Consider the following 16448-nt stretch of genomic DNA (forward strand, 5'->3'; position numbering starts at 1 on the left):
CCCTCGCAAAGTCGGGGGAGCCCCAGGCGCGACGCTGTGGGTCGATGTTCGCCTGTGCCAGGCCCACTCTGCTGCCCCTGTCCTGCTGTGCCCCCCACCCTGTCCCTCTTTGGGATCACATTGGGGCAATCGAGCCCCCCGGCAGTACCGCGAGTCTTTATTGAATTGCTCTGTTACAGCAAGCTCGGCTCCGGTGGGGAGTAGCGGGATCCCAAGGCCAGCCCCAGAACCCCCATCCAGCTCAGACCCTGCAGGGCATCACACCACCGCAGGGAGCCAGGGCGAGCCCTGTCCTGGCACTCTGACCCTCCCCAGCACCCACTGTCCCATGGGATGGTAACACCATGTTAGTGGGCAGGATGTACCCAGGCCTCCACTGTGCAGCTCCGGTGGTCCGCAGTACCCCAAAGCCCTGTGACCCCGGGTCGCGCTGCGATGACAGCTGGGGAGGGGTCTGTAGGGGTCCATGGGACACCATGCCCCACTCAGACAGCGCTCTCCTGGTAGCTGTCGTCCTCCAGGAACGTGGTCAGCCTCCTCCCGGGACTGGGGGCCGCATCTTGCTCTGGGGCTGTGACCTCCCCGACATCCCCATCGCTCTGCTCCTGGGCAAAGTGCACAAAGACCTGCGGGGATGGCATGATGAGAGACAGCACCATGGGACAAGGCCACCTCAGCCTCACACCTGCCTCCCCTGTCACCTGGTCCAGTGTGGTCTGGGACACAGAGTAGTCCTCGATGTGGCAGGGGCCACGATGTGCAGCCAGAAGGCTGAAGACAGTGGCCAGGGAGGCGACACGGGCAGGCAGGTGGTACTGCAGCAGTCCCCCGTGCCGCTCCCGCAGCACGATGCCGGGAAAGTGCTGCTGCAGCAGGGCCTGCACCGCTGCCGGGCCAGGGCCCCCCGCCCGCACCACCACCGTGTACCCGTCCCCAAACCTGCGGGGAGAGGGGACACTGCTGCAAGGACTGGCCATGGCCACCACCCTCAGGAGACCCCTGAGCCCCCTGAGCCGGTACCTGTTCTTGAGGTGCTGCACGCTGCCCAGGCAGCGGAACCGGCCGTTGACCATGATGGCCATCCTGGTGCAGAGCGCCTCACACTCCTCCATGCTGGGGGAGCACGTGTGAGCTCCCCCGGGGCATAGGGACACTCCCCTCCGGGGGGGGTCCCACAAGAATAGGGGTGCTCCCCTGTAGGGGGGTGATGGGGGCAGAGGGATGCTCCCTTTGGTGGGGCTGCAGGCCCTTTGGTGGGGACTCACCTGTGGGATGTGAGCACCACGGACCGGCCGTCCCGGATAACGCCAAGGATGCGCTCCCACAGGAACCTCCGGGCTTGCGGATCCATCCCCGTTGTGGGCTCATCCTGCAACGGTCCCAGCCCAGGGTCAGCCTGGGCAGGACCCCAGTGCTGCCGTGGGGCCTCCCACTGCCCCCCTCACCAGGAAGACGACGGGGGGGCAGCCGAGGAGGGCGATGGCCGTGGAGAGCTTGCGCTTGTTGCCCCCGCTGTACTTGCCCGCCGGCCGGTCCGCGTGCGGGCCCAGCCCCAGCGCGGCGATGCCCCACTGAGCCACCTGCGAGAGACAGAGGAGGTGAGGGTGGGGGCTCCCCATGGGCTAGGGGGGCCAGGGTGCAGGCCCTACCCTGGGGGTCTCCTCCTCCGGGACCCCGCGCAGGCGGCTGTAGAACTCCAGGTGCTCCCGCCCTGTCAGCAGGTCCGTGATGGCATCAAACTGGGGACAGTAACCCATGTGCTGGTGGACGGACTGGAGGTCGGTGAGCACGCTGTGGGTTGGGGACAGGTGAGCACGGGGCAGGGAGAGGTGAGCACACTGTGGGATGGGGAATTGTGCCAGGGATACTGTGGCAATAGGGACAAGCAGCTGCAGGGATGAGGATGAGGATAAAGCAGGCTACAGGGCAAAGGGCCACGCGGAGCACGGGCTGGGGACAGAGATGATGGCATGGGTGCTGTGGGGACATGGAGAGGGGTCCGAGCCGTGGGGTCCCTGCATTCACCCACCTGTGCCCCTTCAACCAGGCCTCTCCCAGCGTCACCTCTGTGTCCCCTGTCAGCATCTTGAAGGTGGATGTTTTCCCGGCCCCGTTCACCCCCAGGAGGCCAAAGCACTGTGGGGGCAGAGCAGGGTCACCAGCAGCCCTGGCCCTGCCCACAGTGCTGTCTGTCTGTCCATCTGTCCCTCACCTCCCCGGGGGGGATGGCCACGCAGAGCCGGTCCACGGCCGGAGCCTTCCTGCGCCGGTACACCTGCATGGAGGAGAGGTGGCACCGAGTGCTCCCTCCTGTCACCGCCGGCATGGCCGGGGACTGCGGGGGGGCTGGAGGTCACAGCAGGGTCCAGCCCCACGCACCCACCTTGGTCAGGTCCTTCAGCAGCAGGAGGTGGCTGTGCAGGGGGATGCTGCCCACCCTCGCCCGCTCCCTGGCCACATCCTGGTCCTCGTCCCCCAGTGAGGGCAGCTCCAGAGCCCGTGGCCTGTGGGAACAGTGGTAGGGGCACATCCAGGGCTGTCCACCCCCTTGAGCACCCCCAGGGTACCCCCCCGGCCAGTGCTCACGCCAGGCGCAGGAAGAAGCGGTGGTACTGCAGCAGGAGGGTGAAGAGGAAGAAGATGATGCCCTCGATGGCCATGGCAAACATGTTCTTCCCTGCCAGGTCCCAGGAGAGGGGGGACACAAAGCGCTTGTCCCCTGCAAGCAGCGAGAAGGGCTGTAGGCATGGGGGAGCCCCATGCTGGGCTTTGGGGAGGGTGAGCAGCCCTGACAGCACCGGACTCACCAAACCTCTCAAAGGCATCAGCCATTGCCTGATTCTTCACCATGTCAATGAGGCCTCGGCCCAAGCAGAAGTGGGGGAAGATGAGGAAAACCTTCTTCAGGACGCGGTTGATGTCATTGAGGTTCTGTCGGGGCAGTGAGGAGAGGGGTAGGGGAGCTGGCACTGGCCCTGCAGGGAAGGGATGGGGGGTCCGGGGCATCCCAAGGCTCACCTGGTCCACAAAGAGCTCCAGCACAAAGGTGGCCACGCTGCCGTTGATGCCGATGAAGAGGTTGATGCAGGTCAGGGCCACGTAGGCGGTGCTGGGGATGCTGAAGAGGAAGGAGGCTGGATACATCAGAGGGGTGATGGACCATCTGCAGGGGGGAGAGGCAGGGGCTGGCCGAGGTGCACCCCGCAGCCTGGGGGGATTGAGACAGCAGCCACCCTCCCAAGCACCACAACCCCCTCACCCTGGCTGCCCCCAGCCCCATAACCCCCTCGCCCCTGCTGGGCTCTGCTGCCCCATCACCCGTAGAGCAGCAGCAGCAGCACCAGGGAGGGCAGGTTGGCCGAGGACACGTAGGATTCCTGCTGGAAGCAGAGGAAGATGAGGATGACCAGCAGTGCAGGGACCAGGTAGTTGCACTGTGGGAATGGAAAAGCCGGGAAAGGGGTCAGGGGTGGGACCAGACCCCTTGGAACTGGTCCCTGTCCCCATCCCCATCCCCATCCCCACCATGTCCCAGGCGAAGTTGCCCAGCCAGTAGGTGATGGGCTTCATCCCGCTGACAAACTGAAGGTGCTTGGCCTTGCTGACCCTCTCCTCAATGAGGAAGACAACGAAGCTGGCCGGGACGAAGGACATGGCGAAGATCACGCAGATGGAGACCAGCACGTCAACAGAGGTGGCCATCCTGCCGAGGAGGGGAGAGCTCAGCAGGGGCCAGAGGGGGCTGCGGGACCCCCATCCCCAGCACTCACAGGGCGGCCTCAGAGAGCTGCTCCTTGGTGAGGTTGAGGGGATGGTTGGTGGCCGTGATGCCGAAGCGCGTGGGGTCGGTGCCGGGGGGCAGCCAGGCTCGCAGCAGCCCATTGCTGGCCACGTTGAGGAAGGAGACCATGGCATGCCAGCCCTTGTTGTTGAACCAGACCTGCAGCACGGAGAGGGCCGGGCAGCTCAGAGCCCCCACATACCCTGGCACTGCCCCTGGCTGTGCCTGCAGCACCCATTCCCACCAGGAGTCCTGCTCCCCTCCAGCCCCAGCCACTCTCAGTCCTTCTTGGGCTGCTCCACCCCCGGAGGGGACACAGCTGTCACATCCCTGCTGCCCCCCAGCTCTCACCCCTGAGGGACCCCCAGCCCTGGGCACACCTTGATATTCCTGCGGGCGTCCAAACCCTCGATGAAGCGGCTGAGGTTGGCCAGGAACCGATCTGAAGGGCTGCCCTGGGTGCAGGAACACAGGGTGAGGAGGGCTCTCCCAGCACTGGGACGCCAGAGCTGAGCCAGGGTCTGAGTGCAGCCGTACCGGGGTGATGCTGAGCAGCACCCGGAGCTCCAGCACTGCCTGATCCACCTCTGCTGCTGACGGCAGGGCCTGGGAGCTGCCGGCGCCCAGGGAGAAGCCGCCGTACCTGCAGGAGAAACGGGGCTCCCAAACCTGCCAGAGAGACTCCCTCTGCCAGCGTGGCAGGAACTGGGCTTGAGGATCCACGTGGGTCCCTTCCACCCCACAAGATTCTACAATTCCACGATGCTACGAAACCTGCCACCCATTTGCCACCCCCACCCTTGTGCAAACTCAACTCTCCACCCACCCAGACAGCAGGAGGGGCACATAGCAGAGGGCTGAAGGCACCTGGATGATGGCTCTGCCCAGGGACCCCTCAGGCTCTCCCCAAACCCACCAGGGATCTCCTGCCTCTTCCCATCCCTGGCTGTGCCAGGGCCCAGTCCCTGCCCAGCTCACCTCTGCTCATTCACCCATTTCTTGTTCCTCAGCCTGAAAGAAATGAGGTGGGGGGAGACAGAGGAGAGAGAAACCCCCCAAGGGGACATTAGGGCAGCACCTGCCTACCCAGCCACATGTCCCCAGCAGTGTCCCCTTCCCCCAGGTGTCCCTGGGGTGTTCCCTTGGTGTCCCCACAGTGTCCCTGATGTTCCGAGTCGCAGCACTCACTCCTGCCGGATGACCTGGGGGTAGGTCTTCACTAGGTAGTCGGAGATGTTCCTGCCTGTCAGGTTCTGAAGGATGTCCCCTGTCCCCCTCTGTACCTTCAGGATGGACAGATGGGCTGGATGGACACCCAGCCCCATGGCCTCCCCGGAGCATCACCTGCCCCCACAGCCGGCAGTGACGGAGCCCTGGAGCTACCCCCGCTGAGCTGGGGGTTACCTGGGGTGGTGGGAGCCCCCCGGCCCCCTCGGGACACTCAGGGAGCATCCTGTGTGCCCCTGGCCCGCTGCACTGACACGGGGGGGACGGCTCAGCCTGTGTCCAGTTCCCACGCCACAGTGCTTCCAGCAGGGATGGGGGGGCTGAGGGGGCCGAGAAGCCATCGGGGTGGGAAGCTGGTGGGCACAGCCCCGTCCTGGGCACCCGGGAGAGAGAGAGAGAGAGAGACCCCCATTACCAGTCCGGTGTGAGCCAGAGGCACCGGGACCAACCACGGGGATGGTTGGGAGTGCCATGGCATCACACCAGGTGGCTCCGTGGGCAGGTGGGCACTGAGGTGAGGGCTAAGCCCTGGCTGCCTCCTCCAGCCCCGTCCTGCGGGCACTCACGCCTTCTCCTCTTCCTTCATGCACTTGGTGCCAAAGCCGGGCTCGGCCAGGAGCGCGTCCAGCAGCCGGGCCATGTCGGGGTCTCCCGGGGCATCGTTGCTGCCAGGAGACACAGGAGTGAGCTGGTGGCAGTGGGGGACAAGGGACACGGCGGGCAGAGGGCTGGGGACACACCTGAAAAAGGTGAACTGCTGCCCGTACATCCAGGGCTGGAGCTGCAGCGGCGGGTACTTCCCGAAGGGCGGCACGATGAGGCTGAAGAGCAGCGCGATGCAGACGAAGACGGCGGGGAGGACGATCTGAGGAGGTCGAGGGGTGGGGATGGGGGGGTCAGGGTTGGCTCTGCCCCACCCTGCCCCGTGCCCTGCCCCATCCCCTCCCCGCGGCCCCACCTGCGCGAAGAAGCCGCGGGTGCTGCGCCGGGCGTGGAGCATCCTCTTGGTGAAGAGAGCGCGGAGCTGGCGGCAGGTGAGCGCCCAGCCCCTCACCCTGCCGCAGGCCTGCCCCGCCGCCCCCCGCAGCAGGTCCGTCTCCCGGGGCTCCTCCGCTGCCAGGGCAGAGACGGGTCTGGCAAGGGGCTCGTGCCAGGCGGGGCGTGGGGGGACAGGGTGCTGGCAGGGGTATCCCCCCCCACCCCAGCAGGGACAGGATGCTGCATGCAGGAGACCCCAGCCCTCCCCAAACAGCTCCCAGCTCCTACCTCGCCGGGCTCCTTTGGCTCAATGTAAAGGAGAGGAGAGAGGGATTACAGCTGGGCGGGGGTCAGCACCCACCCAGGACAGAGCTGGTGCCCCAAACCATCACAGCCCACCAGACTCCCGTGGCTGCTGCTCCCATGCCAGTTCTCCATCCAGGATAAGGGGGCTGGGATTTCATGTCCCATCCCAGCCCCTGCACAGAGCTGGACTCCCCCAAACCCACCCTCATCCTGGCTCTTTGCTCTGGGGACACCCCAAAACTGGGAGGTAGAAATGCTGCACGAGGGTCCCTGAGTATCCCCCTGCTTGAAGGGACATGTGTCTGAAGGGATGCCTGCTTGGATGGACACCTGCCCAGATGGACATGTGCCCCCAGGGGCTGGAGGTGGGGAGCACTCAGTGGCAGCTCAGGGGTCCCACCTCCCCATCCTTACCCAGCTCTCCATCGGCCACATCCACGTCCCCCGTCTCGCATGGGGCTGCTCCTCTCGCGGTCCCTGACAAAATGAGGACAAGATGCCAGGGCAGGGCCAAGGCCACAGGCTGTGACACATCTCTGCAGCCACAGGTACACCCAGAGGGGACCCCAGCCCTGGCAGGGACACACAGGGTGCTGGGGACACCCTCACACCTCTGCTCCAGGCTGCTTATCACCTCCCCAGCACCCTCGGTACCCCAGAGCTCAGCTGCAGCCAGGACTGAGGGGTTTTACCTGTGGTGTCAGTGTCCAGCCCTGTGTCCTCAGCCACCTTCAGGAAGATCTGGGGGTGTGGGAGGGCTGGTGTTAAACGCACACCAACACCCACAGCCCGGTGAGAGAAACCCCCTGAGGGCACCCTGGGAGCCCCTTGACCACAGCCCCTCGGGGTACCTCTTCCAGAGTGGTGTCGGAGATGCCGTAGCTGGAGACCCCCAGTTCCCCCAGGCGTGTGTCCAGCTCGCGGAACAGCTTCCCGAAGGTCCCATCCCTGGCCCCGCTGTAGGGCAGGACAAAGAGCACCTCGTGCCCAATGTCCTCCACCAGCCGGGAGCCGGGCACCAGCTTCTGGATCAGTGCTGACAGCTGGGCCACATCTGGGGGGATGGGGAGGGCTGGAAACCTGGGGCAGGAGCCGCTGGCTAGTGCAGCTGGCTACAGCTCCATGTGCCCAGCATCCCAGCCTGAGGGTCCGCGGGGAAGGTGGGAGAGGATGGGGATCCCCTTCTGCCCCTCCAGTGAAGAGAGGTGAGGAGGCGGATGCAGGGCTGCGCACCCCCAGCTCCCCTGGCTGACGGGGGATTTACGGGGAGCAGCTGAGGGTGACACTGTGAGGGGACAAGACCCTCACCCACGGCGCTGGCGTCACTGCCCCGCTCGCTGCCCAGGCCTGTGTCACTGCTGTGCTCCGAGTCGCTGCCATCCTGCAGGAAAGGGTGGCTGGACCCTGGCATCCCACAGCAGGACCTGGCCCCCAGTGCCCCCCAATACCCAGGACAGAGGCACTGGCTGCCCTTTGGGGGATGATCACCAGGGCAGAGGGACCCACCTTTTTGGTGACACTGGGGACAGTGCTGGTGTTGCCGCCTGTCCCGCTCCGCTCCCGCTTCACCAGGGTGAGGTGGTAGCCGGTGCCCAGCCTGGCCTTGAGGAAGAGGGGGGACCCACAGCAGCAGAGCCGGCCCTGCGAGATGATGGCGGTGCGGTCCCCCAACAGCTCCGCCTCGTCCATGTAGTGGGTGGACAGGATGATGGTGCGGCCTGGGGACCAGGAATGGACTTGACCCCAGATCCCCTTGCCAGACCCCCCCCCCCCATTGCAGGTTCTCCCCACCAGCACATCTCCCTGCTCGCCCCAGGCTGGGGGGCTCAGAGGGTGAAGGGGGGGACCCCCAGCCCTGACCTTTGCGGTACTTGAGCAGCAGCTCCCAGATGCTGCGGCGGGAGAAGGGGTCGACGCCGGCCGTGGGCTCGTCCAGGATGACCACCCGGGAGCCGCCCACGAAGGCGATGGCCACCGAGAGCTTCCGCTGCATCCCGCCTGCAGAGGAACAGCGTTGGGGGGGCTCAGAGCCACCGACCCCCGCTCAGGCACCCAGCCTGACCCCTGCACGCACCCGAGAGGTTCCTGGTCTGTTCCCGGCGCTTGTGGGCCAACCCCGTGTCCTGAAGCAGCTGCTCCATCTCCTCCTGCACCTGCTGCTCCGAGAGCCCCTTCAGCCGCCCGTAGAACCAGACGTGCTCCTCCACCGTCAGGCTGCGGGGAGAGGGGGAGCAGGGCAGGGTGAGGGGCACAGGGATTGAGGGGGACAGCCCTGCATCACTCCCCACACCTCCCCACCCCTGCCTACATGTCGAAGAGCACGTTGTGCTGGGGACACATCCCCATGGATTTGCGGATGCTGTCGATATCGGAGCGGATGTCCCAGCCCAGGATATAGGCAGTGCCCGAAGTGGGGGGCAGGAGGCCAGTCAAGATGGACCTGGATGTGGTGAGGAAAGTGGGTCATGGAGTGCAGGAACAGCAGGGCTTGGGGTCAGGGTGCCCTGTCCTGCGTGGGGACCAGGTGGGGACAAGGGTCAGGCTCAGCTCCTGTCCCCAGCGGTGGCCATGCGGCCCCTCTGTGGCTCACATGGTGGTGGTCTTTCCAGCACCGTTATGGCCCAGGAAGGATGTGATCTGCCCCTCATAGAAGTCCAGGCTCAGTCCATTGACGGCCGCACGGCCAGTGCTGCCATAGACCTTCACCAGGTTGCGGATGGAGACGCCGGGCTGGAGCTCGGCAGGCGGCTCCTCCACCAGCACTGGAAGCGATCAAGGGGTCACATCCCAGGCAGGACCCCTTGCTGGGGGCAGGACCGCTCACCATGGGGTGCAGGACCCTCCTCTGGGGAGCAAGGCCTGGGCTGGAGGGCTCCAGCCCTGCTCCATGGTCACTGCCCTCGGCCACACAACTCCAGGGTGGGCAGCGACTCACCTTGGGGTGCAGTGTGGGGGCTGATGTGGTACAGGGAGTGCCCAGCTGAGGATGACTCTCCAAACCAGTAACTCTTCAGGAAGGGGAAATTCCAGGGCTTGGGGATCCCGTACTGACCTGCAGCAAACGGGGCTGAGTGGGGCCGGGGCTGAGGGGCAGCTGGGGATCAGAGGGGCTGCACACACCTGGGAAGACACCTTCGAGGTACCAGGTCGCCAGGCCATAGAGGATAGCATCCAGCAGCAGCAGCCCCATGGCCGCAGCAAAGCTGTACGGGTCTCCTGGCACGGGGCTGGCACCCAGGTTGTGCCACTGGATGCCCACCCCCTGCTCCTCGTAGAGGGAGAAGTAATCGCAGCCGAAGCCGAAGGCCACAGGGGACAGCAGGCTCTGGGGATGGCGAGAATGGCAGCGTGGGCAAAGATTGGCCTGGGGGATGCGGCCCAAAGGCAAGCCGTAGGCCAGACGCAGCCTGAAAAACTGATCCTTAGTTTATATGTTATCACCCCTTTTACCCCAAAATATCCCCTTCCCTCAACCCTTGTCAAACCTCCCTAAACCCCAAAACTTCCCCTCTCACCACAAAGCTAACAAATCTCGCTTATATTCCCTCTCAGAAGCCCCATCCCTGCCCAAAGATGAAATGTATCTACGTTGATGCTGTCCTCACTGCTGCCTCAATGACCTAAAAGTAGATAAGAGCCTAGACTGGGTCAATGACCTTTTTGGACGATGAGGAATAATGGGATGGATTGCATCTTTGATTAAGGGAGCTTTGTGGGTATTCATTGTAATTATTATTGTGTTACTTATGTTCTCTTGCCTCCTACGTTGCTGTAGAAAGGCTGCCAGGAATGCCTTTTTAATAAATACAGAAGGGGGAGTTGTGGGGTATGCCCAGCCCCTGCCCTGGAGGGATCTCTGCTGAGATAAGAGATTTCGCAATCGCCCAGCAGGACTCCCTGGAAAGGCAACCACTTCTTTGGGTCATGGCGAGAAAAGACAGACCCACAATCCTTTCGGAGACCCTATGCAGATCCTTTGTAACCCATTGGCCTTCACCCATCCCCTGTATCCCTACACCCCCCACCCAGAGCACCAGGGGCACTGCAGAGGGGCAGCTCCGGGCGCTCACCACGAGGACGCGGATTGGGAAGGTGATGTAGTCGCGCCAGGCGACGCACAGCACGTAGGGCAGGTACAGCGAGAAGTAGATGATGCCACCGCACGCCGAGGCCAGGTTGGCACGGGGGAAGAAGGTGCTGATGAGGAAGCACTGGCTGATGGTGGCCACCGAGAAGGTGCCGAGGAAGAGGAAGATGACTGCTGGGTCGCTGTAGGGCAGGATGTTTCCCAGCTGCGGATGGAGGCAGGTTGGAGCCTGTGGAGCCCCCCATGCTGGCTCCCAGCCCTGATGTTCCCTGTGTCACCTGCCCTGTCCCCCGAGACCTGCAACCTGCCTTGAGGATGAGGACAAGGAGGGCAGAGCTGAGGAGGAAGGGGATGAAGCTGCTGAGGAACCAGCTGAGCCAGAGGATCCCACTGCTCAGCCCCATGGTCTTCATGGTCTCCTTGAGACGCGTCTCCTTCTCATGCACCACCCCCTTGATGATCATGGCCACTGAGTAGATCCAGGCCAGCGTCATAAAGAGAGGCAGTGAGCGGTTCAGGACTCTCAGGAACCTGGGGAGATACCACCAGACATTCTGCCCCTAGCTCAACACCCCTGGGCCACTGTTGGACCAGGGACACAAGGGCACGACCAGCCCTGTGCCATCTCCCCGGGGCAGCGATGCTGCAGGATGCTCGGACGTGTCCCCCATGGCAGCAGGGGGGTCACTCAACAGTCCCAGCAGTTCGGAGCTGCCCCGTGCCCACTTACACATCGTCCACATAGCAGGGGTAGGGCATCTGCTGGACGTAGACCCCTGTCCGTGGGGCAGCCCCAGTCTGCACCCGCACCACTGCCTGCTCCACCAGGTCCTGAATGTAGACGAAGCCTCCCCAGACATAGCGCAAGTCACTGAAGGGGTCAGCTGCAGGGCCTGGGTCCCAAAACCTGGGGGCAGAGCACAGTGCTGGGAGCAGGGATCCCCTGGAAACGAGCACAGGCTGCTTGGCCGGCTGTGGAGACACACAGGGTAGGCATCCTCCAACCTGTCCTTGATCTTGTTGGTCCTCGTGACATCATCGATGTCCATGCGGATCTTGTAGCGGACATGGGGTGGCAGTCCGGGGGCTGTGGCATTGATGGGGGGCTGGAAGACCACTGCTGCCCAAAACTGCTGCTCCTCCAGCAGCTCCAGGGCCCGGGCTACCAGCTGCTCCTCTGTGGCCACTGCCTCGATCTTGTCCAGGCAGACACACTGTGGGAAGGCAGGTAGGGGTCAGCGGGCACGAGGGCACAGGGGGCCAACCCGCCCACAGCAGGGTGACACGCACCTCCATGAACTGTGACAGCATGCTCAGGACCGCGTCCACATCAGCGTACACCTGGTGCCAGGTGAGGCCCGGCCCCCCCGCCGGCCCCGCCAGGAACGTGGCCAGCTCTGGCAGCTTCCAGGAGGTGCCGTTGAGGAACCCATCCAGGATCTGGGCTGTGCTCGGGGCCAGCAGCAGGTCCTGCAAAGCACCAGGGTATGGGAGGCCATGCAGCCCCCTCTGCTCCACCTGCACCCCACCCTGCTCCTGGCCAGCTGTCCCCTACCACACCCCACCTTGCACCCCACAGCAGCCCCATTCCCGATGGGAGGAGCCTGGGGTCACACACCTGGAGCACCTGCATCTCCAGGCTGCTGTTGAGGAGGGTGTAGATTCGGGGTCCCAGCTCCTGCCAGGCACCCCCCAACTCCCCCAGCACCGCCAGCTCCCGGAAGGTCCGATTCACCTGTGAGAGGGAGGTGAGACAGGTCCAGGATGAGACCCCCCCAAAACCCCCAGAGCCCCCTGCAGCCCCCACTCACCTCAGCCATCACACTGTCGGGGCCGGGCCCGGGTGGCGTGTACAGGATCTTCCCCACAAAGAGGGGCTTGATCCCCCGCCAGAAGATCTGTGAGAGGGGGTTGGACTCCAGGCTGCGGAGCAGCTCCCGGCAGAAGGGACCTGGGGGTGCAGAGCCCTCACCACCAGCCCCACACCACCAGCCTCCACTGCCCCACACAGCACCTGGCCGAACCCCCCACAGCCCCCCACTTACTGCTGCTGCCTGAGGCCACGGGTCTCTTCTCCGAGCTGTTACGGTCCAGGAATGCTTTGACGTCATTGTCCTCATACCAGTTGAGGGAGGGGATCCTGAGCCCCCCACCCTCGGGGTGTCCACAGGCGATGCGTGATAGGGCTGTGAAGGCGCCCGTGCTGGTGGTGCTGGTGTTGGGGGCCCTGAGCCCCTCTAACTCCTGCCGCAGCTCGGCCAGGCTGGTCATGGAGGAGACCTGGGGAGAGTGGGACGAGAGTGGAGCAGGGCACTGGGGGACAGGGACACTCAGGGACACAGTGTGAGTGGGTAGGGGTCAGGGGAGTGAGGGGTGTACCTCCTCCATCAGGGATGTTGCATCCCGCAGGAAGCTGCCCAAAGCTTCCACGGTGACAGCGATTCCGCCCAACTCTGAGCTCAGCTGTTCCTACAAGGGGACATGGGAAGGGGGTCACAGCCCTGCCGGGGAGGCCAGGGGTCTCTGTCTCGGTGCCTTCCAGCACCCGACCGCGCCGGGGGCTCACCGCCAGGAGCCGCGGGAAGTCCATCTGGGAGAGGAAGGAGCCCTCCATGGCACGGAGCTGGGAGCTGGGCAGTGCGCACAGTCCTTGCTGCAGGCTCTGGGTGGAGTCGGCGTCGCCCTCCACCAGGAAGCTCCCCAGGACCGAGGCGTTGCAGACCAGGGCTTTTAGCGGGAGGCGAATGCTCTCCAGGGAGAACTGGAGGGAGAGGGGGGGTCATGATGCGGTCACCGGCAGTGGGCACCGGGAGTGGGCACCGCGCCGACACTCACGATGCGGGGGCTGAGCCGAGCCCCCATCAGCTCATCCACCAGCACCGGGGGCAGAGATGTGTTGGTCCGCAGGAACCGGGAGAAGGTCTCGTTCTCTCTCAAGTATTCCCTCACCGGCAGAGCTGGGGGAGCAGGGGTCAGACAAGGGGTCTCGCTCCCCCGGCACCCCCCGCCCCCGGTGCTCACCCCTCCGCTGATTCCCACTGTCCCGGAGCCGGCGCAAGGCGGGCAGGAGCCGGGCGAAGCTGCGCAGGAGCCGCTGCCCGTGGCCGTGGAGTAGGACCTGCCGGGCTTCGGTCAGGAGGCGGGAGAGGCTGTGACATGGGACATGGGGTGGGCAATGAGACCCCGGCCCAGCCCCGCTCTGCCCCGCAGCTCCGCGGCCCCGCCGCTCACATGGAGCCATCGAAGTTGCCCACCACGCCAGGGGCCTCTCCCGCCGTGGGATGCCGGAAGCAGGGGTTGTTCATGTTGCAGATGATGCCCTGCAGCCAGGGCAGGGTCCCTGCCGAGGGCAGCGCCTTGTTGGGGAAGTGGCCTAAGGGAGAGGGAGGCAGGTTCAGGAGGGCAGTGCAGGACCCCCGGGACCCCACACACACCCGAGTAGGGCGATGCCAGCGAGCCCCCAGCCTGTGACCACCTCCCGTGTTTGTCCCGCCGGTGTCACCCCAAAGGGCTCCCGTACAGGGGCATGCAGAGGGGTCTCAGCTGGCTCAGGGGGTCCTGCGGGGGACACTCACACTCGTGCTGCTTGAAGGGCGGGTGGGATCGCCGCACTGAGATCAAGATAAGGAAGAGGAAGAGGGGCCACAGGATCTCGATAGCCAGCTGGATCTGGGGGAGATGCAAGGTTGGTGGGGGTCTCGGTGCCCATCAGTGTCCAGGGCTCTGCCTGCCCCTGTGCCAGGCACCAGCGGCTCTGGGTAGCCCCATCCCAATCGCCCACTCACCCGCTGCCGCCGGCGGTAGGTGAAGTTCTTCCAGAGCAGCAGCCCCAGCTGGGTACCCACGGCCATCGCGGGGGTCCTGCGGGTGAGAGCAGGGGGGGCAGCCCCAAGCCGAGGGCGACGGTTGGACTCTCACTTCCTCCTGGTTCGGGGCTTATCACACCCCGGGCACAGTGCCGGGCACAGGGCTGAGCTCCGGGGCCGGCAGGAGCCGGACGGCATTCCTGCAGCAAAGCTCCTTTCCGGAGCTAAAGGCTCAAATCACATTCTTTCCTAAATCGAAAGCACCAGAATCGGGCACGAGCTCTGTCCAGGAGCCAGGAGCACGATTCAAAGCCCACGCCGGGCACAGGGAGCAGCCGGGCACCCCAGGAGTAGCTCCAAGCCCCGGCGAGCTGGGCAGCCAGGGGAAGTCTGAGACCTGCCCGTGCCTCAGTTTCCCCGTGAGAAGAATGTGGGTGGGGCTCTCATCAGCCCAGGAGCGGAATTGCTCCGGTGCCGCGGGCTCGAGGAGCGAGCTCCGACACCCGGATCCCGCGGGTAGCAGCCGCGTTTCGGCCAGTTTCTGGGAATTCACCGGGGCCAGCAGCTCCGGGGCCCGGCGGCAAAGCTCTGCCAAGGCAGCTCAGTGACGAGCCCGGTGGCGGCGCCGGCACGACTCAACCCGCAGCGTTCCGCCTCGGTGCACCCACCCGCGCCCCGGGAGAACCGAGCTCCGGGGCGGCTCCCCGGTCACCGCGAGCCTGGGACACCACCACCACCCCCCACTCGCCCCTCGTTTTTCCCCGGGGCCGGGGGAGCCGCGCACTCACCCGCCGCCCCGCGCTCGCCGCCACCCGCCCGCGCCCGGGGCTAAGCCGGGTCCCGGGCGGAGCCGGGATAAACAGGCACGGGGCAGCGGGATTAGGATCCCGGCTGGGAAATCCGCCTAATCGGCCTGCGGGGCCGGACACGAGTGGGTCCGGGGGCAGGATTCCTCCAGGGATGCACCGGGGTCAGATGGGGTGACACGAAGAGAAGGAAGCAGCTGCCGGGGTGGGGGTGACACGGGGAGACAGAGGTGTCTGAGTGTCCACATCCGCTGGGACCGGAGGGTGCTGCGGAACTGCCGGACCGGGGGAGTCCCAGCCCCGCGGGGGCGGCGGCTCTTTTCGGGACAAAACAATCACAGAATCCCTGGATCTTCCCGGGCGACTCGCGTGGGAATCTGCTCACTCATCTCACGAGCACAAACACGCCGCATCGCTGCAAGCGGGAGCTCGGTGGATCCCGCGACCCCGGCAACCCCCGGACCGGCAGCTCCCGGCCCCGGCACCCTCCAACCTCTCGTCCCCCCCCAACCCGGTTCGGCCGCACGGAGCCCCGCTCTGTGCGGGCTGCGGAGTCACCGGGAGGCGGACGGGCCGGGAAGACGTGGGGACAGCCCGGGGGAGACAGGGACAGCCCAGGGGGGCCATGGAGACAGCTCGAAGGGACGATGAGGACAGGCCAGAGGGGACATGGGTACATCTCGGGGGTACGACGGGGACACGAGGATAGCCCCGGGGGGGGGCGGGGAGGCACTAACAGCCTCGGGGGGATGCTGGACGACCGAATCCGGCCGAGACCAGCAGCCGGGACACAGCCCCCTCTCTCCGCCCTCGCAGCCCCCGGCCCGGGACCCCCGTTACCTGATGCTGCTGCGCGGCCTCTTTAAGAGACCCCGCGTCCCCGCCGGGCGCGCGCAGGCCCCGCCCTCCCCGCGCTACAAAGTATCCGCGGGCGTGACGTCACGGGAACCGGCTCTTAAAGGGGCCGGTACGGCGGAGGGACGAGGAACAGGAGTACCGCTCCCGCCCCGCCCCGCCCCGCCCCATCCCACCCCACCCCACCCCATCCCACCCCAGCGCACCCCACTCCATCCCATCCCATCCCACCCCACCCCATCCCTTCCCATCCCACCCTTGGGAGCCCCACGGGGCAGCGCGGCTCTCCGAAAAGCAGCATTTCGCCCAAAAAAGTGGATCCCTTCCCGGACGGGCCCGTTCCGTCCTGTCCCGTTGGCACTGTTAATCACTCATCGATCAACCGCACATCCATTAACCCCGCAGCCCGTTCCCGGCTCCCGCTCTTCCCCCTGGGACACGCAGCATCCCGCCCCACCACCCCGGCACTCCAGGGGTCTCACCCAGGTCTGCAGCAGCTCGCAGCCCCCCAGGCACAGAGGGACCCGCCTGAGCCCTGACAAGGTGCCTGCAGCAGAGACCAGCTCCTGTTTATGTTGAAAGGTTGGGGTTTTTTTACATAA

General features: G+C 65.4%; 1 protein-coding gene across 7 annotated transcripts; it reads right to left on the minus strand.

Annotated features, from left to right (window-relative positions):
* Positions 1 to 135: 135 nt before the first annotated feature.
* On the minus strand, positions 136 to 15929 carry ABCA7 (ATP binding cassette subfamily A member 7). 7 transcript variants are annotated; one of them, XM_032092664.1, is made up of 51 exons: positions 15832 to 15929; positions 14165 to 14434; positions 13955 to 14048; positions 13611 to 13752; positions 13401 to 13528; positions 13215 to 13336; positions 12946 to 13140; positions 12759 to 12848; positions 12425 to 12659; positions 12191 to 12330; positions 11998 to 12114; positions 11670 to 11849; positions 11385 to 11593; positions 11110 to 11286; positions 10688 to 10910; positions 10363 to 10584; positions 9413 to 9617; positions 9228 to 9344; positions 8883 to 9054; positions 8601 to 8732; positions 8367 to 8506; positions 8153 to 8290; positions 7799 to 8010; positions 7601 to 7673; positions 7144 to 7346; positions 6985 to 7033; positions 6707 to 6769; positions 6275 to 6286; positions 5967 to 6121; positions 5749 to 5873; positions 5575 to 5673; positions 5186 to 5381; positions 4970 to 5064; positions 4760 to 4792; positions 4319 to 4424; positions 4162 to 4236; positions 3771 to 3940; positions 3526 to 3703; positions 3319 to 3434; positions 3019 to 3163; positions 2808 to 2931; positions 2587 to 2719; positions 2384 to 2504; positions 2213 to 2275; positions 2030 to 2136; positions 1650 to 1791; positions 1446 to 1580; positions 1266 to 1369; positions 1021 to 1113; positions 702 to 939; positions 486 to 626 (listed from the first exon to the last, which is right to left on the minus strand). In XM_032092664.1, the coding sequence occupies exons 2-51, from the start codon at positions 14228 to 14230 to the stop codon at positions 486 to 488; spliced, it is 6750 nt and encodes a 2249-aa protein (XP_031948555.1). In that variant the 5' UTR covers positions 14231 to 14434; positions 15832 to 15929. The 7 variants fall into 7 exon arrangements, with proteins under 7 accessions (XP_031948556.1, XP_031948557.1, XP_031948554.1 ...); XM_032092660.1 differs by having other exon boundaries at positions 6275 to 6292; XM_032092662.1 differs by having other exon boundaries at positions 6275 to 6292; positions 14165 to 14240; positions 15832 to 15912.
* Positions 15930 to 16448: the final 519 nt, after the last annotated feature.

This window comes from Corvus moneduloides, chromosome 28 (assembly GCF_009650955.1).
Source record: "Corvus moneduloides isolate bCorMon1 chromosome 28, bCorMon1.pri, whole genome shotgun sequence".
Taxonomy (NCBI): domain Eukaryota; kingdom Metazoa; phylum Chordata; class Aves; order Passeriformes; family Corvidae; genus Corvus; species Corvus moneduloides.